The 23,730-nt window shown below is 35.2% G+C and overlaps 1 protein-coding gene across 3 annotated transcripts in view; it reads right to left on the bottom strand.

Annotated features, from left to right (window-relative positions):
- The window catches only part of PRDM5 (PR/SET domain 5), an 89,313-nt gene that overhangs the window by 13,402 nt on the left and 52,181 nt on the right, over positions 1–23,730 (bottom strand). For all 3 annotated transcript variants that reach the window (XM_075037147.1, XM_075037156.1, XM_075037166.1), the window contains 3 exons: positions 22,305–22,465; positions 20,075–20,168; positions 6,197–6,282 (listed from right to left, as the gene is read on the bottom strand). In XM_075037147.1, the coding sequence (XP_074893248.1) occupies positions 6,197–6,282; positions 20,075–20,168; positions 22,305–22,465 (341 nt within the window). The remainder of the gene's footprint in view (positions 1–6,196; positions 6,283–20,074; positions 20,169–22,304; positions 22,466–23,730) is intronic.

Here is a 23,730-nt window from a genome sequence, read left to right as displayed (position 1 = left end):
TGTTTCTAGAACACATGACCTTTTTTAAAACTTTAAGCCCAAATATTTCCTGGGAAATAAAGAACAAATGAAATTGTGCACAACTGCCAATATTGTTCTGGTATTTTATTTTTTATCATTATTATTTTATTTTTATATTCTCCTGGGTTAAAAAAAAGAATAGAGGGGGCTGTGTAAAGTTCCAAATTAGTGCCTTGGAAAGATTGTTTAACTCAGGACCTGGAAGAGGACAGTTTTCTTCTTGTACTGTCCCAGAAGCAAGCTGAAACACTGACTTGAAGAGAAAAACCTTGACAGGAGACTGCCTGGCTTCCATACTTATCATGACTTACACCTATTCCAATGGAATTCATAAATGAAACTCAAAATTAACTCAAGTTGGCTAACTCTTGCACATACTATGTCAGGTCTTGACTCCTTAGCTTCTAAGGATATCTTTACACTGAAGTCACTTACATGACTGCAGCCCATGCAGACATATTCATAAAAGCTTCAGACTAATACTCTCAGCCACCACTAACAAATTAACTGTGAGACTAAGGAGTTCAAGAGTTGACTTCAAAACATATCCAATACTCGGGCCACTAGATCACACCAATCCTTGCAATTTTGAGGCTACACTGCTAACAGTATCCAAGCTGCCCAGCTTCAAATAAATAACAAAGAACAGGAGCCAAAGCTTCCTAAACAGTTTTTTGAGTACAGATAACTTAAGTGTCCAGAAGCTGCATAACATCAACTGCAATCTATTGACCAGTTCGATGCAACATATGTGTGTGTGTGTACATATATCTATAAAAATATACACACTGGTCAAGCATTTCATGTGTAGACAAGTAAGGTTAATTGCACAGTTACAGAAATATGCTTATCACTTAATTTGCTCTATTTCTTACAGTATAATCTCTGAACATTAGGTGCTTTTATAAACATACTTGAAGATTAAGACATTTTTAAATAGTAGGCACTTATGCTTGAAACAAAGAAACATAGCTACCAAAACACTGTAATTTCTCTAATCTTTAAATATTACCTCAGAAACATACAATTTGAGCATTACAGCCAGCAGCCTTCCAATCACCAGAAATCAGATTTTTTAACAAGCTATAAAAACTACATGTATCTGTTATACCTTCAAAGTATAGATATGAAATATTCAAACGAAGTGATGAAAAAAACATTTGCAAATGGTTTCTACTCCTTCTTTTTTCCATCACTGACATGTATTTAACTGAAACAAACTGTAATAAAACTACAATTTTCAGAAGTAATGAAAACATTAATTTGACATGACAATAACTCTGGGCATCTATCAATGATAGTCTTTCCAAACATTAACAACTATATTGCAGTAACATACAATAATTTCTCTACATGTTTAAGTTCAAACTACGTAATGTTATGTCAGGCACTGAATAAAGCCTTAGGAAAGAGCTGAAGTTTACTGCACTGTGAAGGCTGGAAGTATGCATGTATTTCCTCAAAGCTGATATGGTCTGTAAATTAATTCCATCAAGAACTTCAGTGAGTTCCTCATTTATGTTTTCTTAGGCTGTTATATTTCTTCTTCTTAAGAAAAAAAAAAAACAACCCAAAACAAACAAAAAACCCCAAAACAGAACAAAAACCCAAACCATAAACAAAATGCATCTACTTTTATAGAAACAAATCAGTACTCAGGTGACATTTTAATATTAGGTGGTTGGTATTTTCTTCTTCTTACATTGTCAGTAGGGGTTTTGGCTTACCTTCTCTGTTTACTCCAGAGTTTGAGCTGACACCTGTGGCCACCCAGGTTGTACTCAGTTTAGCAGCTGCCAGACCTTAATCAACTTTCTACAATGATTTTTCCAGCAGCCTTCCCTGATCCACAGGATCAGGTTTGGCATTTAATCCCACTGGTAAAATATATCTAGATTTAATCTCTCCAATGACATTTTCCTTGTTGAATGTCATATTATTACTTTTAAGCTACTTCAAAATTTTTCTGGCCAAAAGGCAATATATATACAAGAACAGCCCTTGAGGAAGGGTGCTATGATTATGTTTACTTTCACATTACCATGCTTAGCTGATACAAAAATACCTTCTGGATTTATACATCTTGTTATTTATTCTTTGAATAATTCTTTTGCATGCAAGAATAAATTTCAATATAAAAGGTATGTGTAGGAAAGGGTAAGAAAAGGAATAGCCATCACCTTTTGAAAAGTCAACACATTGGATGCCTGAAGGGAGAAATTTCAAGTGTGACTTCCTGGCTTTTCTTTTTCTTAGAACTGACAAAAATAAACAATGGCAAACACACTATATTTTTTATTTCCTAATCTTTAGTTTTGTCTTTCTTTAAATGGCCTAGGATCACAGAACAAGTTATAGTGAATTAGTATCATGCTGAGGAGTTTCAAGCTATTTCTGCACAGGTATAATCTTTCTTCACTAGAAAAGTTCTTACATAGTACACTTAGAATACATCCCCTTTAGTGTTTATATTCAGATCAGGTGTGTGCTTTTGAAGCACACTTCCCAAGTGTCCCTTGTTACTGTGCTTCAGTGCACACTTCCAAAATGTTTTGGACTGCATGACCTGGATTCCTTTTGGAAAAAAATGAAACCAGAAGCTTTAATGCATTCCAAGGAGTGTTATTGTGCAGTCAGTCCATAGGACCAAACTATGCATAACCTGCAGTAAAATCCTTGAAACACATACAAGATAAACATCAGATCCTCAGCACCAACTGTTTCACTTCACGTACCTACTACTGCATTGTACTATTTGTTAACATACACAGTCTCTGATTTCCAGAATGAAGAATTAGACCACAACTACCCTTAGCACCAGAGAGGTGCTACAATGTGACTGCATGCATTCACTTCAAAAAAGACACACCTGAACAGCTCGGAATTTTCAGTTCAGCTTATATTGCTCTTGGTTAAAGATCTGAAATGCTCGAAGTTGGAAATTCAACTATCAGTACTACACACAAATATGTTACGCTATCAACCTTGTAAAGCAAACCATCTTAATATCCGTAACTCTTCATCACCTCTACAATGCAGAGTAAAGAGAGTACCTGACTAAATGAGCAAGAGTACTGGAGAATTCCCACCTTTTTCTCCAGCAGCTAGCATGTGCCTTCTTGAGAACGAAATGGTAGGAAAGAGGAATAGAGAGAACATCTCAGGCAGTAATGACAGACCTGCTTGGTCTTAAAGCATGTGGTGGAAACTGTCAAGAGTTCTGATCTCAGACAGCGCACAGATTTCAGCTTTCCTAGCATCCCTGTGGTTCAGAGAAACTTCCAGGCTGGTGATCTTGATGTTACAAAACTATTATATAACCTACATACTAAATAGCTGTTTTCTCTACTAAAAGGGGTTTTTTGTTTGTTTCCTGGATAGTATTTTTCTAGGTCTTTTTTTTCCTCTCAACACACTACTAAGTTAAAAGACATGCATAAACAACACCAAACACACAAGGATCAATTAGTTAAGTTTTTCAATATCTCTTAATGAGATCCTGAATGTCAACCACTACATTCCTGACAAGCATCAACCTACTACAAACATTAAATAAATCTTCATATTCTTGCCAAGCACACAAGTGCTCTTGTAAATAATGGCCTCTTTTCAACTTACCTCTCAGTATTTTCTCTCTCCCTCTTCCTTCTTATTGTTTCCAAATACCCAAACTCCCTTCACCATTCTGTTCTTTCACTTATGTCTGAATCGTACCACCTAAAATACATATATATTCCCCTATACCTGTACTAATATTTACTCATCTGAACAATTAAACTACAGCTTCTTATCCTACAGTACTGTATGGATAATGTTCTGCAGAACAAGACTCAGCATAACCACTCCTTCTGACTTTAAAACCTGTGAAAGTTCATAATAAGCTTTGCTTTCTGTTCTATTATTTTTATTAATACTACTAGTTAACTTTTTTTTTTTTTGCTTCTAAGACTTTAATATTTTTAGCTATCCCATTCTATTTAGATATTGAATAAGGTGTTGAAGTGTGAGGATGAGGGAAACTTGGGAGAAGCAAGGTTATAGTAACAGACTTCAGTTTTCAAAATGAGCTACTAATGTTAATGTTATCAATATTGATTCTTATTACCTCAAAGTAAAAAATATTTATTTGGGATAAATTAATATATAATGCTATTCACACACAAATGAGTTTCACTGTGAAGCTTCGGAATAGGAGTATCATATAAACAGCATGACAGCAAAAATAATCAACACACCAAACCAAGGTCTAAAAAAAATCATGTTGTGCCTGCGTATTTTAATCTTCTAGTATAAGTGTAAAGATTTGCAGTAGTCTGCTTAGCACACTCACACACAAAAAAGAAAAACTGATACATGACCTGTTCAGGTCTAGATGATCATGACATCTCAAGTATACGGAAACACTATCACATTTGGTGTGAACTGAGTCCTTTCTTTCTGTAATGACGGTATTTTGACTATGTGATACAGCAGAACATTTTCTGAGACATTTTAAGTCAAATGGTATTATGTTCTTAGTGCAATTATGTTCTTAATGCAATACAAAGTCTGTCTACTTACAACGTCTACATAATATTAAAAAGAAATCTCCACTCTGTAAAATCTATTTTCCTAACTCTTCCCTTTCCTGTTAGCTAAATAACAAACACTGGTTGAATTGTTCTTCTGTCATTCATAATCATTGTTAAAATTATTTTCTATTTCCTCCCGTTTCAACACTAATGTAAAGTCCTCAGTTTGTCTTTCAGTCCAATTTTATAGAAGCATTTTGGAGGCAAGCCTGCAAATTTCAAAGCGTGTTGGTTTGGGTTTTTTTTGCTTACATGTAACAGAGGCAAAATACGATGATGTATGGGAATATATGTAAGCAACAAGTTACACAGAAGAAGTAGTAGCAAACAGCCAAACAACAACAAAATAGCAAATTCTCTACTAAGGTGCATAATTATGTTTCAGAGCACAGCTAAGGGCAAGAAACATCCCAAGAAAGTACACTCAGTTGAAGAGCAACTGTAAGTTTTCCATTCAGTGCAATTAGAAATTACTTTTTTTTTTTTTAATAGTTAACATAATATATCCGAGTGCTTTATTATCTGCACTGTGCAGGTAATCAGGACTGATGCATACAACTATAAAAAATATGCAATTATTAAGAAATAATGCACAGCTTTCCTCCACTGAATTACTGCCTTTTCTAAGGCTGTAGGATATGCAAACCTGCTGTAAATAACTGCTATCAGTTAAATTACAGCTTTTAAGCAATGAAGATAATGTTTGTAAAGTTCTTGAGCATGCATTTAGGAAGAAATCATCACTTGGTGTAAATCACTGTAGTCAACAGAAATACAACATTACAGGCTCTAAAAACCTATTCTTATTCTTTTTTTCTTTAATTTTTTTTATTCTACAGAGGCTGGGGGGTTTGTTGGTTTTACTCAGACTGTATGACAAATCAGGAAAAAATTAAACTTGGCACTATTTCAGAGACAGTCTTGTTTACCGCTCCTCCCACTCACAGCCATGTAGAATATACACAGTAATGAAATTTCTCCTGGTGAAAAAAAAGTAATATAGGACAGTAAGAACAGAAAGGATTTTATAGTGCTTCTTAAAGTGATTTCACAGCTAGAAAGAAGGAGAAACAACCAACAACATGGGACTAGCCTGCTCCCAGTGAACCACCAGGAAGCATTGCACAAACTACTGATAACTTCTAAAGTTGAAGTCATTTAGCAGCTTCATATTTGTCATCAGCTAGTGAAGTACAGTCTCTACATAAGCTCGCAGTGACTGGATTTTAAGGTGACAGTAAGAATCAAAGCACTGGATATTGAAGATTCAAGAACAGTGAAGACTTTACAGAGTTGTTTACTCAGTAAACAATCACAAATGTTAATTTATATCTATAAATTACCACAAGTTAAAGGAAGAAGTTAGTACTGCTATTATTTCAACATACAACAAATCAAACACAGAAAAAAACCAGAAGGTCAGTAAGGGAGTCATAATTAGAATTTAACAGTTAATGACTTAAATCTTTGCCTCTTATTTTGATAAGTATAAACTATCTTAGTTGGTATAGCCTGATCTCTACACAAACAGTAATCATTTACTTTTTGCCACACATGATTCATAGGCAATCCTCAAGTAACCATAAAAACTAAGCTACACTTACCCTTGTGTGGGTGCGAATATGCATCTTCAATCCATCATTCTTGCTGAAAGCTTTGTCACAGTAAGGACACTGGTAAGGACGCTCACCTGAAAACAAGAGAAGCATTAGAATCCATAAATATGGCCTCAGTATATGAAGGCCTCACAGCACATTTTTTTGTCAAACAGAAGTACTTTATTTTTCCTGGTCTTTTCTTCACACTCAGTTCAAACAAGAAGAGATCTAAGCATTAGAAAAATTACAAATAAAAGTCCACCTTAGCAGGATGCAGGGCTAGATTAAAATATTACTCTTTGCTGCTTGGTTCTGTTCTAGCAATGTATCACACAGAGAGCCTTGGGGAAAAAAAAAAAAAAAGAAAGGAAAAAAAAAAAGATGACGCCTACTGCCCTTGCCCAAACCACATTCTACAGTGACTTACACATGGTCACTTTTATGGTTAGGCATTAACTGCTCCCCAATATTTCTTCTGTTTCACATCTGGTCATTTTTAGAGCCCTCTGGGTGTCAGAATCCCAATGAAATATAAAATCTACTCTTTTTTTTAATGCTGTATCTGAACTGCTAGAAGCTAGTTAATCAAAAGTTTCTGCAATTTTTGTGTCACAATTTATGATTGAAATGGAAGCAGAAGGATCTTAGCATCTCCCTTGCAGCATCCCCTATCTTAAAGGTATTTAGTTTAATGCTCCATTAAACTGGTGTCATTTAGCATCGATTTTCCCAAACTCACATTAGTGTAATGTGGATACTGAGCCATTCAGAATCAGGGTGAAGAATTTCTAAGCTAGCTCAATAATTTGGAAGAAGCGATAAAGCTTTATAATTCCCCAACGGCATTTTAATTTTTAACTCTTTAGGCAATTCACTGGAATCTGACTCAATTGCCTCCTTTTTCTGTACACAACACTTCAAGAGCAAATTGTTTCTAGTACAATAACACAGTTCAACAGATTAAAATACAATAACTATTTTTCTATTAACAAAATGGAATTGTTTCTACACAATCACAATGATGAAGGTATAACAAACCCTTATTTGAAAATACAAGTCAAGCAAAGCCTTTTCTAAGTCAATGCACAGCTTTCCGCTCATGAAAGAATCTTTGCATCTATAGATGGATTTAACATAGTCCAAATGTCAAACACTTATTAACACACATACTCAGTCCTAGAAAATAGGTAAGTAAGATTAACTACTTTCACAGTTAAAAAAAAAAAAAAATCAGACATATTTCACTGATACGCCAAAGATCAGAGTGTAAGAGAGTGCCAGTTACAGAAAGCATTTAAAGCTCCACGGTCCCTAATAACAGGGATATTCATCTTGACTTGGAGAAAGGAAGCCTCATCCCCTTCTCATCTTTTCTCAGCATGAATTGTTCCTCCATGATTGCTCAGAGGGAATATACTGAATGTTTTCTTTCTTGGGAACAAGATGTCAAAGGATCACAAAAAGTATGTAATGGAGACAGCTTACAGAAACAGCTCTTCTGAAGGACCGATTGTGAATACAGTACACCTCATCAACTGATAGACACTGTTCTACATAAAATCTCCATATAGTAACAGGTTGTATAGAGATATGAGGGCAGCTGAGATTAGATTATTACAGAAGGGTATAAAAAAAACCCAACTATCTAGTAGATAAGACTATTCTGTTCTTTTCTGTCTTTTATTACTGTTTAGATAACTCTGTTAATGACTGCAGCAAAAACCTGTGTAGCTAACTACTTGTGAAATATAAATATTTTTCTTTCTTGTATTCTGCCATCTCTCAGAAAGAAAAATTGTGTGAATTTGGCTTTTTTTGTTTTATGATGATGACAACAGTCACTGTGTTATACCTGTGTTTTCATTGAGCAGTTTGAAATATGATACTCTCTCTCATGACCCTCGATGTCTTTAATTCCAGCCTTCGAAATTCAAACACTCCAACAGTTGTCAGTACTCAAATATTTAATTAATTCAGCTGACATTTTTATGTTTTAGGGCTTTTGAATGTAGAAGTTAAAGCTTTCAGCAGTTTGTAAGCAGATGAGCATTGACAGGTAGGAGTTGTATCCCTCCTCCCTCTCTCCTCCCATTCCTGGGTCTCTTTACAGAGACAGACTTTTGCTTTCAAAGGATGGTTTTCAGTTTGTCTGAAATGTATTAACAGCGTCCTTCAGAAATTAACCCTGGAGACAACGGTACTTGATGAGTAAGGCCTTAAGAGCTTTCAGCAGATGCCAGTAGAGGGCAACAGTATGACTTCATATCAACATGTTACACCTGAAAAAGACTGGCTTCAAGCAGCTGTTACGTACTGTAGATTTTCAAAAATCTCCACTGTTCCAAAAACCGAGTTTACTATGTAAAACACACTGCAGGCTCTGAACTGACATTGATGCTTGGTGACATCCTATTTTTCTAAATTATATAAACAACTTCTCATGCACCTGTGTAATTAAATTGTCAGTAAAACAACTTAAAAGATGACCCCAAGTAATTTTACTTTCACTCTTATTTTTTATGCTATTTTCTTTCTTCTAACCTTTGTAGCCTGTATGTCCAAAATATATACAAGTGCCTTTGCACTAACCTAAGCAACTGCTTCCCCCATGCATACACATCTTTTAAATGTGTAACTTATCTTCTACCTCAAAGAGTTTTAGGATTTTACAAAATTAACTGTGGGCCACTTAAAACAAATCTGTGCTTGCAACAGCCAAGTTTATTAGAATAAATTTCTTATTGTCTCTGTAACCAGTCCAAAGACAAGTTTGTGCCACTGTGTAAGAATATATGCATATTTATAATTGTTTTTAATAAAAAATAACTTCTATTTTAAAATTAATTGATCTGTGAACAAGAGTAACTCTTTTGACATTAGATGTCTGAACTTACAGACAGCAGATTTTGGCAAGATTGTTACAATCAAACTTATTAGCTTCTCTATCCCTGGTAAAAATTAACTTCCTTCCCTGCTTCAGAACTAGACTAGGAAAACATTACTCATGCTACCAGGCAGTTGCCTGTAAGAATGATCCCAATAACAGATTCATCAATGAGACTACTGGGGAAACAGGTGTTCCCCAAGAGAAGTCTTACACAGTCTGTCCCACTCTAAGATAAACAGGAGCAGTGGATCCTTTCATGACAACAGAGAAAAAACAGATTTGAAATAATGAATGCTAAATATATTCCTCCCACACATGAAGATTTGCTGAAGTGCAATGTTTCATACAGAATTATTGCAAGTGTACACAAATTGGAGAGTTTTATGCTTCAACAAAGTTTAGAATTGTCACTAAGAAAAACAGGTGTGCAAGTGCGATGTGATAAAAGCTCCTGGGAAGGTGACATTACCCATCAGTGCTTTCACATTTGTCTGCAATCAAGCAAAGACCACCAAAAATCAATTATAAGCAGTGGAATATTAAACTTCAAATCAACTCACGCACAATAAGTACTTGGAGATTTTCAGATGTAAAACTTCTCTTATCAGAAATGGAATGGATCTGTTATGAGGAGATTAAAAGTAAGAATGACTAAGATGAGCAAAGGAAATTGTGTTGCAAGTCATGTATCTATTTCTCTTGTCCTCACAAAAAGGAGTTACTAAGCACCAAAATGAAAGAAAGCTACTTCCCCTATGACAAACTATAATTTCTTCTTGGATTTACCACTAGAAGCATGCTGATGAGATATGGTGTCAGTGTCGTAACATCATGCTAAGAGGGGGTATACGTTAGGTAAAGTTGATGCCGATTAACAGTTATGCCACTTGCATTCTGCATTTTTATACAAATATATTTTTATTATATATTGGAGGCAATGATAAATCTTACCAGAAGTATCATACTGAAGTAAATCAGTGCACCATTTTTTTACTATAATGCTTTTTCATTGCAGTCAATAGTAGAGTAAGTTTTCAAAGGCATTATTTCACAAAGTGAGGGTGGTTGATTGGGGGTTTTTTATATTTTATTTATATTAAAAAAATATGGGTATTGTGGGAGAAAAAAATCTTTTAACTTCCAGATACACTACCAATCCTTAATCCTAACACTTCCCATTTGGAAAATACCTGAAGAAAGACCTGACCTTCTATGTTATTGTTTGCAACTCTGCCGTTGAACCACAACTGACTATGATCTGCACTTTTCACTAGAATGCTTCACCAGGCTTTCTACTTTCGTACAGTATCAAAATCCAGTAGGCATATTAAATACATCTTAATTTGACAGCTTGTCCAGTCAACATGCCCAGAAGTAATGTTGTGAATGCAACAATAACTAAAGAACAATTACTATCATTAAAATAGCAAAACATTCAAGGCAGACATAATAAATGCTATGTTTACCCTCGAGTTACAGCTGACTGTCATGTCCCTGCTGTCCAAGAACAAACCGCTCAACACATTAATGGCACTTCTGTACAAATAACCCTAAAATAAATAATCCTTGGATAAATTGCAGTGGATTTAATATAATTCAAAGTCTAGACATTCTACTTCCAGATTTTGTATGAATAAAACCAAAGCTTTTAACATAATAAAAATAAATTTAACCCTAATACAAGGATTACAAAAAACAATTCCATGATTGAAAACCATATGGGATTTTGATCTGAAAACGTCATGATAGAATTGGTATCTTTTTTTTCCCCTCAAATGTGTACATCTCTAGCTTGCGATCACAATACCTACTGGACCTTAATTAGCATAAGAGGTTAAACACCAGACTCTTCCATTCCAGTTCAACTCAGGATAGACAGTTTCCTATGAGCCATTTGCAACCAAAGGTGCTGGGAGGCAGTATTTACATGGAGTTTAGCACCCAGATTTCCCAAACTCAAATACCCCTGGGAGCAAAACAATTAAGAAACAGGACCAAATACACATTAGTTCTTCAAGATTTCAGTGGCTACAGCTAGACATTTAATAAAGACTTTGAGACACAATAATTCAAATGAGTCATATGTGTTGCTATTTTCATGCTGTGTTTTGCACTCCCTGTAGTCAATTTAGCCACAAAAAAAGCTAATTGCAAAATCAGACAGAAACCTGATATAAACACCAATGTTAGTGATTACTTTGAAACAACGACCTCAAGTAATATCAACCAAATATGTACTTTACAGGTGACAAACATATTCCCATCAAATCAGACAAATGAAACATGCAACAGAGAAACAGTCCTAACCTGAAGAGACTGTAACAAAAGTGTCTGAAGAGACTAGCAAACCAAAAAAGAAAGAGAGGCACAGAGAAGATGTCAACAGCATGCTAAAGTATGCATCTGATGAACTACTACAGTCAGTTTTGGAAGCAGTCTCACAGAGCTCTTTCAAACCATATATGGGCATTACTTCTATTTCATTCTGTTAAATTTGGAGTCGTATTTACTCTCCCCATTCCCATGCAACTCGCTTGGTCACTTGTATACAATTCTCAGGTATGTATGTTAGCCTTCATGTATGAATTCCCTGGCTTTCTGTCTCTATTGGAACTAAACTGCTGTATTAAGGAATAAAGAATTTGAATTATGCAGAGAAATTATCAAGGTGCGGATTTAATATTTTTTAATACGTCTAAGTTTGGTCAGTTGGGGTATTCAGCACCACTGGTCTAGCTTAACACTCATAAACATCAGAAAAAGACTTATGACAGACTGCACTGAACATCCAATCATGTGCAGTGTATGTAACTTAAAAGGAATTGTTTTCTTCATTTTTCTTTAAAAAAATTAACAAATAATTATGGCAGTGTAGTCCCTCAGAATCTTCCACAGACCATCTACCATCTTCTAAATATAACTCCTTTTCAGATGTTGAACTACTTATTATAAGGATTAGAAGATTATTTCTTAAAAAAAAAAAATTATATGAGTGTATTATTTCAAAATGTCAATATTGAGAACACTCATGGTAAAGTATAATCCTTTTTAAAGACCTAACTTAAGACTGGGGTAGGGGAGAGGGGAAGAAGGGAGACTCCACCATCGCTCAACTGTGGTGGAAAGAAGGCAGTTTACCTGGGGAGGAATTCGGAGACAAGAGGGCCATCTGGATCACACATGCAACACTCCATACCAGATGATCAACAGGGCAGCCCAGAATGGGAATTGCAAGAGGGCTTTTTTAGTCAGATATAATCTGGGGTGATGACAGCATTCAACAGCAAGTAAGGATGGGCAAAAGGTTAACGGATATAACAAAATTATAATCTGTGACATATGCTTTAGAACATTATCTGTCCATATAGAGCACTTGACAGCTTTACACATTTATCTTCAGCTGCTGTTGCTCTGTATATGGTGTTCCCACCAAATTAAAAAGGAAGTTTGTATCCTTAACTGTACAGAATTCAGTTAATATATTACACAAATAAGTACACACAAAGAAACCCAAGATACACAGAACTTAATTTCTCCCACATGAAAGGAACTTCATTAGGAATTAAAATTAAGTTAAACAGGAACTCAAGGAATCAAGTGATTTCAACAGAACTTAAATTAGAAGATGCTAGAAAACTAATTATTGAATGAAGACTAAATATTCATACTTCAGGAAACTATTCAGTAAATTTCACTGCCTTGGTGTTGTACAGCATGTCAAATGACCCTTGAGAAGACAAACATTTCATTAAAATAATAAATTTCCTCTTGTGTAGAGGTGGCAGTTTTCTAGATACCAAGTCACATTTTCAAAAGCATTTAATACCCTAGGTCTCTTAAGCATTTTTACAATTTTGACCAGGGATTCTAGGAAGGGAAAATAACAAGTGAGTAATCAAGAAGTTTGGCCGACTGCAGCAGCTAGCTGCTCTCTTTATGACACCTGGACTAGCCTTCATCTGGACTAGACAATAAAAACGGTAGTCTAAGGTGCACTTTAGAAGGTACAGAAGTACCCACACAGGAGTAGCTATCTCATACCAAGAACCAAACAGCCTCATGATTGGAAAGATAAAATATTTCTGGACGTCAGCTGAGACAAGACCCAGAAACATCAAATAAACATGCAATTCTACACTCACAGTCAGCCAGATAAAAGACTGCTCTGAGGAGAACAGTCTTGTTGCCTGAGAGAAAAGGAAAAACAGTACTCGGGTATGGGTCAATTAGAGACATTTCTTACACATTCTTAATTTTAACCAACATTCAAACTTAGCAGACTCTGAAGACAAGAGATTAAATATTTCTGCTTTTTTTTAATTCATCAATGATTAACAACACTAAGCTTGTGTATTTGTGAATGCTTTCTAACCATGCTCCAATACTTGTGTATTTTCCAGGCACAAGGGAGAACCAGAACTGTTTTTATGTAAGTCAACCAAATGCACTTCCCATTCACTAAAAATGGTCACATATTTAATAAGAAAAAAAACCCTCAAATGCTATTCTTTTCAAAATAAGGGAAAAACAGGTTGCTTTAATGATTTTTTTCCTATTAATACTCTTTCTTGTAAGTACTTAGCCATGTCTTATTCTTTGAGGCGCAGAAGCACTGTTTTCACAGCTGAGAAGGCTTGTTTTCTGCAAAGTTTTTGGTTTATTCAGAGAATTCGGAGTACCTGTAGTTAAGACCAATAGTCAAAACGTTTGTCCTATCTGGTCCATAAAAATTATCATGATATAATTGAGGTTTTAGCTATTTGTAACTAAATGAACTATAAAGATTAGTAAAGGACCGTACAAAATAAGAAGGCTATCGGAATCTGTACAGTAAAGCATGAAATAACCACCATTATTACTTACTTACAGACTCTCATCAGTTCTACAGTGGTATTAAGATTTTAGTCACCAAAAAAAACCCAACACACTTACTTTAAAGAATAAAACGGTTTCATTCTTTGCATCTATCAGTGGAATTAAGCAATTTGGTTTCCCTATGATTGGAGCATTAACATCAATGACTTCAGCGAACCCAACGGTCAATCAAATCTTTTAAAGTATATGCATTAATCTATCAGTAATTCATTTGATCTAAAGATGTCACTAGCATTCGAATAATCTATCCCTTATAAGAACATTTCTTCATTCATGGAAGCAGACAAGAAGCTGACAGCTGCATGAAACTTTACAGGTACTTTTAAAGATTTAACTGTTGCCTGGAGATAAATAGGACAATGATGTATAAACTGAAAGGTTTAGAAATGCAGAATCCTTACCTTTGAGGCCTTCTGCAAGCTCCTTTTTAAATTCGGTAGATAAAAGAGAGATCATTTATAAGTTATTGAATAGAAACAACCTATCTGTAGACATTTGCAAGCTGTTCACTGACTAGATACAGATACATTTTTTCACATACTTCATGGTGATATGAGAGGAAGCTTCCCTTTAATCTCTTTTTTTTTTTAATGTAAGAAAATATAAATTACTTATAAGGTAATTTGCCAGATTTGCTAGAATGAGGATCCTGGCTCTACATTATTTCTTATGTACATGAACAAACAGTTGCCTGTTTAGCTATTAAAACTTTGGAAACATATTTTATACAGCAATAAACAAGAGTTATACTGTACTTCAACTCATTACTTCCTTCAACTACTTGCAAGTCTTTTATGTTCACAGATGACCGAATTACTGTTAATAACCGAAGATTTTTATTATAACTCCACAACTAATATTTTGTTTGGTTACTCAGGAATTTTTGCATGAAAGTGCAAAATTTGGACCTGGATTTTTATACAGTTAGACCTTAAATATGATTTTAAATATGCTCAAATGCCTAGTTAATCAAATTGTAGAAATGTGACTACGATGGCAAAGTTAGGACCATAACATCAGGCTCTCAATGCAGAGGATGAGAGATATCTCAAGAACGCAATCAGCACCTAAAGTTATAGGGGACAATCATGATGAGATGTTTTCATGAGCTTATAAAATAGCCTTTAATTATGGAAATGGAAATTGAAAAGGTAAGCTTCACTGTGTTGACACAAAGGATATGGAAGTCCACAGTCTGAATGCTTTTTGCTGTTTCAATGTCATCTCTTGGTATTATCTTTTATTCATGTATATTGAAGCAAATGTACAAAAAACCTTCTCAACTCGTTCTTACAAACTAAGGCTGCTTTTTCCACATACCAGAATGCCACGTTAAGTCATGGCTTTTAAATGGTATAGAATAGAAACTTTAATCTTTTCAGAAAACATTTAGGACAGGTGTAAAGTCCCAGATATTTTACTGGCTTTTTATCAGGACTTTGACTAAGTGTGATGGAAAAAGCAAAAAGGTTACATTTAACCTATATTTGCATGTGTAAGCATTTTCTGGAAGACATGTATGGTCATCAGTTGTCCCTCACCAGTCCCTACGTAACAGAGTAGGTAAAAGACAGTATGGAAAGGACAGAATTACAGTTAAAACACTCAATTCTCTTAAATATAAATTAACCTGCAAATATAAACTACCTCACAACTTTCATTCTTCCACAACTTGATATGCTACATCCCAAAGATGGAAGGGATCAGGATACAAGTAATTAGGAAAGCAACAGTATAAGTATCAGACAGATAAAATGCATGTGTGTGTATATATATATTACATAGGCACACACAAATACATACACACACACACACACGAGATAGCAATTAACATATTTAAATACCTATGTATAAGGCAACTGCAAAGCTGCACAAACCGCAGCCAGTAACTGTTAGCACTGAAAGCTGCTTGAAACTTTAAGGAAGTAATTAACCTCCTGGCCCCCAGTTTTCAAGCCCAAGGAGCAGACCATAGAATTTCTTTTACAATTTATGAACAAGCCAAGGAATTTATATCACAGTCGGAGGATTCTTTTGCTGAATTAACCCCAGTTCCCTCTGACCCTAAGAAGTCATAAACCAACAGGATACAGCAGAGGGAGAATGTGCTATAGTGTTTCAGCTGACCTACAGAGCGCTGTCTCTGTCATGCCAAGGCTGGAAACCCAGATGATGAATTACAGAGCAATATGCTAGGTTCAGATGCAAACATCAACCCCTTCCCTCTATACATGCACACGCAGACATGTTCACTCACCCCAAACCAGCTCAGTTTCTGCAAAAGGCCAAGTACTGTTAGGGCTCATTTACAGAGTCTTACTCTAAGATAAAAGAGAAAAGAAAATTGCTTATCAAGGAAGCATGCATGCATCTGTGAGTAACAATATTTAAGAACACATGCTGCGTATTAAATAAAAGCCTAAAACCCACTGAGCTTCTGCTTTTGTATATGGATTATTAAGCATATTAAAAATACAATTCCAAAGCAGAACCAGAAATGTACCCAAGAACCTCGATCTTTATAAATAACAGCTTTATAAATAAAAAAATGATGAAAATTGATACACAACTCTTTAAAAGAACTCTGCCTGGCTTTATTTTGTAAATACAGAACAAAGCCTCTTACACAAAGCAGCTAATAAAACAAAGTCTAGCTGACCACGTGCACAGAAAATGGGATAACACAAACGTCTGCACCCAGACCTCAAACCTAATCAGCTGTAATCACTAAGACATGAAGGTCTTTGCAATATTTACACTTATGGTGTACTGCTTAGTTGCACCAAAAGCTCAGCCCCAGCTGAAGGCTTATTCACAAAGATGAATCATCTCTTGAAAACAGAGAGTGGTGGGTTGTTTCACTTCTAGCTCAGAATGAAAAAGGATACTTTGAAGTCTGACAGAAAAAAAAGAGGGGACAGTTTTGAATTGATTAATTCAAAACCACAGAATTTAATAGATACCAAGAGTATGAAGTATTCAACACTGTAACATTTAGAAACCAAACATCCATCACTGAATAAAATAAGTTTGCAGCTCCACTGTTTGATGAACTGAAAATTTCTTACTGCTCAGAAAATCCTTGAAACGTTATCAAGGATTTTCACAATGCAGTGAACTTTATTACTAAAAGCCATCAAATGAGTACTCAACTTTTTTTGTACTGTTTGCAGATGACATAGATTCCCTTCACCCACTACCCTTACTTTCTTTGCAAATGATGCAAGTTATTCCTCAGAAAGCTATGCTTCCTCAGGCCCACTGAACTTTGGACAACAATTTCCTCCTGTGATTAGTCTGCACATATTTTGATCGCCAACAACTTGGCTGAAGTCTTCAGGTGCAGCACAAGTCAAAACCACCTCTCCAGAAGTACAACATGAATCTAACTATGGCATTTTCTTACTAAACCTCACGTCAGGCATTTTGCCATACAACTTACAAGTGATTATTTTTTTAAACCACAAGTCACAACTTAGTAGCAACTTCCCCCCCCCCTTTTTTTTTCTTCACATTTCATTGGGATAAATCAAGAAATGGTGAGGAATCATAATAGAATGGCATCAAAAATAACCATGAAAATGTATTTCAGTTGATTCTCACAGTGAAGGATGTGAATCACAAAGTTTTCCACCAAAAATGTGATTGACATCACAATAGCAGCTAGACTGGAAGAGGAGAGGATCAGAGTTTATTTATCACAGATCATTAAAAATGAATTTAGCAAGGCATTTTTCCCAAACGAGTAACTCTCTTTAAAATGAGTGCTTCTAGCTTTTTAGGTAAAGAGGCCTTGGAAGGCCTTGAAAGTTCCCCTCCTTCTGCAGTGTTATTCTTTCCTAAGTTGTTTTCACACTGTGTATTCCCATAATTCCAACCTGTATCATCTCCTGGCAAGGTAGTTTCTCCCACCGTATTTAATTTACAAATGTACTGGAAATCTTCAGTACCCTTCTACTTCAAGTAAGTTCAAAATGTCAACGTCTACTGTTTCTCATATAATAGTGGCTACAAATTTTGCAAGGCTCTATAGTCAAGGTTAGAGGTCTCTGGTGTGTGGTTTCATGAAACCCACCTTAGCCTAACTCCTAAATTTAGGAAATCCTGCTTGAGAAAGCTGAAACATTAAATGTAACTGGTAGCAGCACATGTGTGAAAAGCATTTTCACTCAGACAGCTATAAAGCATTTTCCCAAGAGCCATCTGCACTATCAACTTGAAAAACTAGGGTGTTTCTACTCTGTGCAATCTGATGTATAACATCAATAGTACACAGAAAACATACCTAAAGTTTAAGGAAAGGGCCTGTGAAATAAGAAAAAACAAAAGCACCACACTAGTAAAGGCAATAAAGCAGACTTGCCCACAAAAAACATTGGAGTGTGAATCCAGAGATTTTAATGAAGAATTAGAGTAACATTTTAATATTCCTTTAAGCATTGAGAAAAAAAAAAAAAATCTATAAAAGTTGTAATTTTTATGAAAGTATGCCAAAATATCAGAAAATTGCAGGGTAATGTAGCTCCTCATGGGATGGCAAAGTGAAGGTAAAGAAATATCCATAATAAAAACAGCAAAATAACTTCATAAAAAAAGTTAACACAGATAAGAAATCAAGGCAGTCATATTCCTAGAGGCCTAGACTGATGTGCTGAGTGACTAACTAACAATGCTATTGAATTACTTCCTTTTATTTCCATCTACCTGATTAAAGTACAGGCCAGGTGGGTAAGTGGTTGGTCCTTCCAAAAGGCACAGTCTACCAGGGTTCTCTAAATCCTCATATCACATGATCCATGAGCGTTGGGGTGGGGTTTTTTTTTTTCTTTCTCTTCTCTGCATCTTCAGGAAGTCAAAAAAAGAAGAGAAACCCACAGCGTACAGGACAGAAGACTGAAAAGAAAGACAGAACAGATGAGATTGTGCAGGACAGAGTTTGAAAAGAGTTAATAAGGTGGAGTTGTAGAAGAAAGAACAAAATAAAGAGGAGGAATGGACAGAACTGCTTCATTGCAATTCTGGGTCTTGCCAGCTTTGACCTTCATTGTCTTTTGTGTCTATGATTACACAGTATGTACGAACGACCCAAGCAGAATGCATACACAGAGGCTTATATGTATATGTTTTTATACAGCTGCTATGAGGGATAAATGTTCCAAATGTGAAATTTAGTAAAGAATAAGAGCTAAAGAAAGAATTCAGTTTTAGCCTTTTATCCTGACTGCAGGCCCAGGATAAAAATCTGCTAGTGTCTATAGCAGTCAAATCCAAAAATCACAAGATATCAAAAACTAGTAAAACCTGTAATCTTAAGAGGTGGTCTTTATAGACTGAAGTGATTAAGACTTTTCCAAACATAGTAGAAAGCCAAATGATTAAAACCACCAATTCTGTCGTCTCCCTGCAAACCAAATTTGCTTATGCGAAGTGAATGGAATGTCATAGGAAGGCTATTTGTTAACTGATGCTTTGACCATTTTATGTTGGAAACAAATTATCACAAAGAAACCCCTTTCTGCTGCCTATCACTTACTTAAATGAAAGCATAAGCTCACAAAATGAAACCTATCAACATGACAACGACTAATTTATTTGCAGTGTGTTTACAGAAGCACATATATAACACGATAGGGAAACAGTAATGCAGTCTGAGTGGCAATATAAAATAAGTTGCATAACTCAGACCCAGGTATATTCGGAGCCCAACAGAGTCAGATGTTGCAACAGAAAATAAATTTTGAGTTAAAGCATACTCAAGGTATAACATTCTAACTTGGGTAACATGCAGGTTGTGATAAGTTTAGAAGTTACATTAGTATGAAATCAGAGTTTCAAAACACCTCAGCAGCCACAGAGACTAATGAACTCATATTGTATATACATATAAATATTTTTATATATATATATACACACACACACACACGTTCATACATAATTACAGTTAAGAACAGAACCTGGTTTTACACATTAAGCAGGTAAAATGTCTGAAGAAGATGCTATGTTAGGCCTACCTGTAAATTTGCATTTCTGTTTGTAGATAGACAAGTTGTGGACATACTTACAGATACCTTGTTATATATTTAGAAAGTCTTCTCTGTTCATTACAATAAACAATACTGTACCTGTATGGCTTCGAATATGAACTCTCAGTGTTCCATTGCTTGCAAACTTCTGTCCACAATATGGGCAAATCTTCTCTTTTTCTCCTGTGTGAGTCTACATGGGGTGAGAATAGACAAGAATGAAAAATTCAGCATAGCTTTAAAAGAAGTGAAATATGGAATATTTTAACTGTGTTGAGACTGACCACTATTATCTGCATTATATATTTTATACCATCACATGAGGCAGAGATTCTAAGGTATTATCTATAGGTGTTCTTTCAATTTTCTTCTAAAATTTCTAAACAAATCTCCTTATTAATGGCAAAATAAAGTAGCTTTTCAGTTCTTAAGTTTACCATTTCCTAAATAGTTACTATTAAAAATGCCCGATTCACCTTTGTGTATTTTCATGATTGCAAGAGTAAGACACCTATTTTTCAGTTTGATATCTGTAATAGGGGTTTCCAAACCAGCAAACAATAATTTGGTTACCTAATAAAGTTAATCTTCATAAATGGGTCTATTTTTAAAAGCTTATAATTTCACAGAATTTTATTACATTATGAAAGGTAGTGAAAATAGTTTACCTAGCCTAATATAACTTTTCCTGTTGAAAACTTGAACTGGAGCTTTAGAAGGTCTCTGTGGAGATCTGTGCATATAATTTCTGACTGACTATCTCATACGAATGAAACACAGCCATCAGTTCATCTGAGGTATGACAGACAACAATCCTTCAGACTGCAAGTTCTCAGTGATTTCAGTCAACACAAATTGCATACTGGATCCTATCTAGTTTGTAATAAATGCTAGAATCAGATTGCATTTAGAGAATTGATCACAAGAAGTATATTGTAATTGTCACTAAAACTAAATCATCCTCTGAGCTTGTCTTTTGAAATCAAGCTTTTAAGGCTGGAGCGCCTTGCTGATATAAGAAGAATTATTTAAAATTGAAAAAAAAAAAAAAAAAAATCACAAAATCTCCCATCCAACCTGTGTGGTCAACAGCAAGACCACCTTGAAGTTACATACATACATGGGTTCTCATAATTTTTCAATGTGCAATTCTGAACTGAAGATTTATCAGCCTATTGAATAATTTTTCCTTACAACTGTGACTGCTCTTTTAGTGGTGAATTTTGGATTACTTATTTGTAAGTATAGGTTTAAATGGGATAGGAAAAATAACACATTAAATTATATGTATAGCTGACTATTTGGGTTTCGAGCTTTGCACATGACTCTTCAGATACAGAAATTAAGTCTTATTTTTATGAAAGATATTGAAGTGACAAAATTCTTCATTACAACATAAAAACCTTATCTCACATAGCACATATTATGCTGCAGCTGAAGGAAGCGTAAATGAGATATCATTCCAATACTGGACAGACTTGCGTAGTTTTCATTCCCTGACATTAGGGATACGAATGTTAAATCCCTGTTGATTAGGATAGAGTTCTTTAGATATCACTTATATCTCTAACAGCAACAGACAGACAGCTATTTATTCATACCAAACAAGTGGAAAAAAAAAAAAAAAAAAAAAAAAAGGATTTCCAGGAGCAATACATCACAGCTACAAGGCTCACAAACATACAGCTAGTCCTAGTCTGACAGCAGCACAAAGCAATAGCAATTACAAATAAGAAGGAATGTCAAAAAAAAGAATAGAGATAATGATAAACGCTAGCTACTTTCCATTAAAATACAAATACATATATGTATATGGCCATTTTTAACATGAAATAGTAAGTCATACTGAACTTTTTAGAAAGAAATCTAAGGAAAAGTTTAAAATTTATGTACAGCTCATCCATGATTCCAGGTATCTGCATTTGATGGCAACACCTGTGCTAATTTGTTCTTGATTCAATTATTTTCTTCACATTTCTTCCCTGTAACAAAAATCTTACCTCAGGCCAAACTAGTGAGCAAGCTTTCTTTTAAAGTTTACCCCAATTCCATTGCAGAGATTGGCGGAAAGGAGTTTGGTAAGAGCAATGCAGCAAGTTCCATTGTGCCACACACCTAATGCTGGAGTACCTACACTGGATTTATACATATGCACCCGCTGCAGATTCTGCATGCGACCAACAATCCAACTATTGCAATAAGCATTTTAGGATGTTAAGAACCATCACAGGTTTCTACTGAAAACCAATAAATGCAGAAGCATCTAGGGATTTTATACTTAGTCACAACCTTAAGGACACAGAAGTATGATAGAACTGATTCTACTTACTTTTTTGTGACTCTTCAGGACTGAGGGTGTCACAAAAGCTTTGTCACAGAGATCACACTTGTATTTCTTATGTCCATCGTGTACAACTTGAATATGAACATTTAATGTGTCCTTTCTTTTGAAAGTAGCATCACAGTGATCACACTTGAAAGTCCTCTCACCTTATAAAAACAAGGTTTAAAGATACCAGATTTTTGTGGAAATACACTAATGCTTATTGTTTCAGAAAAATGAATAAAAGAGGCAAAGACAAATGAACAGCTAGGTCTTGAGAACACAAAGAAAAGGAGCATCACATCAGGTAAAAATGCCATTGGGAAATTAAGTAGTAATGACAACAACATAGTCAAAAATGAGAGTTTGAACTCTATAGCCAATGGCGAAATGGCAACCAGTGGAAATGGCTTCCAGTGAAATGGAGCACAGGTTTTATCAGCACCTCCAGTAACAGACTCTCTTTATGCTAACAAGCAAAAAGATGAAATAGGCTTCATCTTTTGTAACTTAAATGGTAAGAGACATCTTTCTGAATTTAAAAGAATTCTCAAACCAAGAAATACTTGCTTTGAGTAACCTATCTCATTCACATCAATAGAGGCAATCTCATATGACAAAGATGAAATAACTGTTAGATGTTATAGCAGTATTCAAACTGTGGTGATGTCGTTGAAGGTTATGGCAGAGGCCAGGCTGATATTGCTAATAGTTTTAAAATTCAATGAATTACCCAAGAGAGGGGAAGAGACGTTGTATTCTGAAAATATGCATACATTTGGGGGGTGGGGGGGCGGGGGGGACACATGTGATTCTTCAGAGAAATCATTATAATGAACCTTCTCTTTATCACTACTGTGAATACAGAAGAGAATATTCTCTTCTATTTGTTAACTTCTTGATTAAAATTACAAGTTAAACATCTGCAATAGGGCATTCATTCAAAAATACACAGCCTAAACTGGAAATCAGGTGCCTGTATCCCAGAAAACTTGCCAAACAGTTACATCACAAAGAAAGATCAGCATAATCTAAGGACTATTCTCCATTTCTTATTTTTCAGGACAAAGGTCTGATCTGCAGCTTCCTGATCCATATAAGATGCAGACTTGTATAAACACAAGCTAGTTTTTCCAGTAGCAATGATGCACATGTAGAGGTACGCTTATTTCCTTGCTATAGCTCATTAAAGGATAAAATCACCCCAGCCTTGGTCCCAGTGCAAAGGCCAATATGAATGGAAATTGGTTTCAGTGTGCTGCATATTAAAGCCCATTTGATGCTACATGTTGAAGCACCAAAACACATTTTTATTATATATTATACATAAAATAAATGTAAGTGAAGCTTATCAATACAGTGGTGCCTCAAGTACCCACAGACATTCCAAAACCTAGATAACCTGTTTCTCTCCCTCATAAATCAAGCATAA

Source organism: Buteo buteo, chromosome 1, assembly GCF_964188355.1.
Source record: "Buteo buteo chromosome 1, bButBut1.hap1.1, whole genome shotgun sequence".
NCBI classification, from domain to species: domain Eukaryota; kingdom Metazoa; phylum Chordata; class Aves; order Accipitriformes; family Accipitridae; genus Buteo; species Buteo buteo.
Note: the sequence above shows the minus strand (reverse complement) of the source record. Positions and strands in the feature narration are given on the sequence as shown.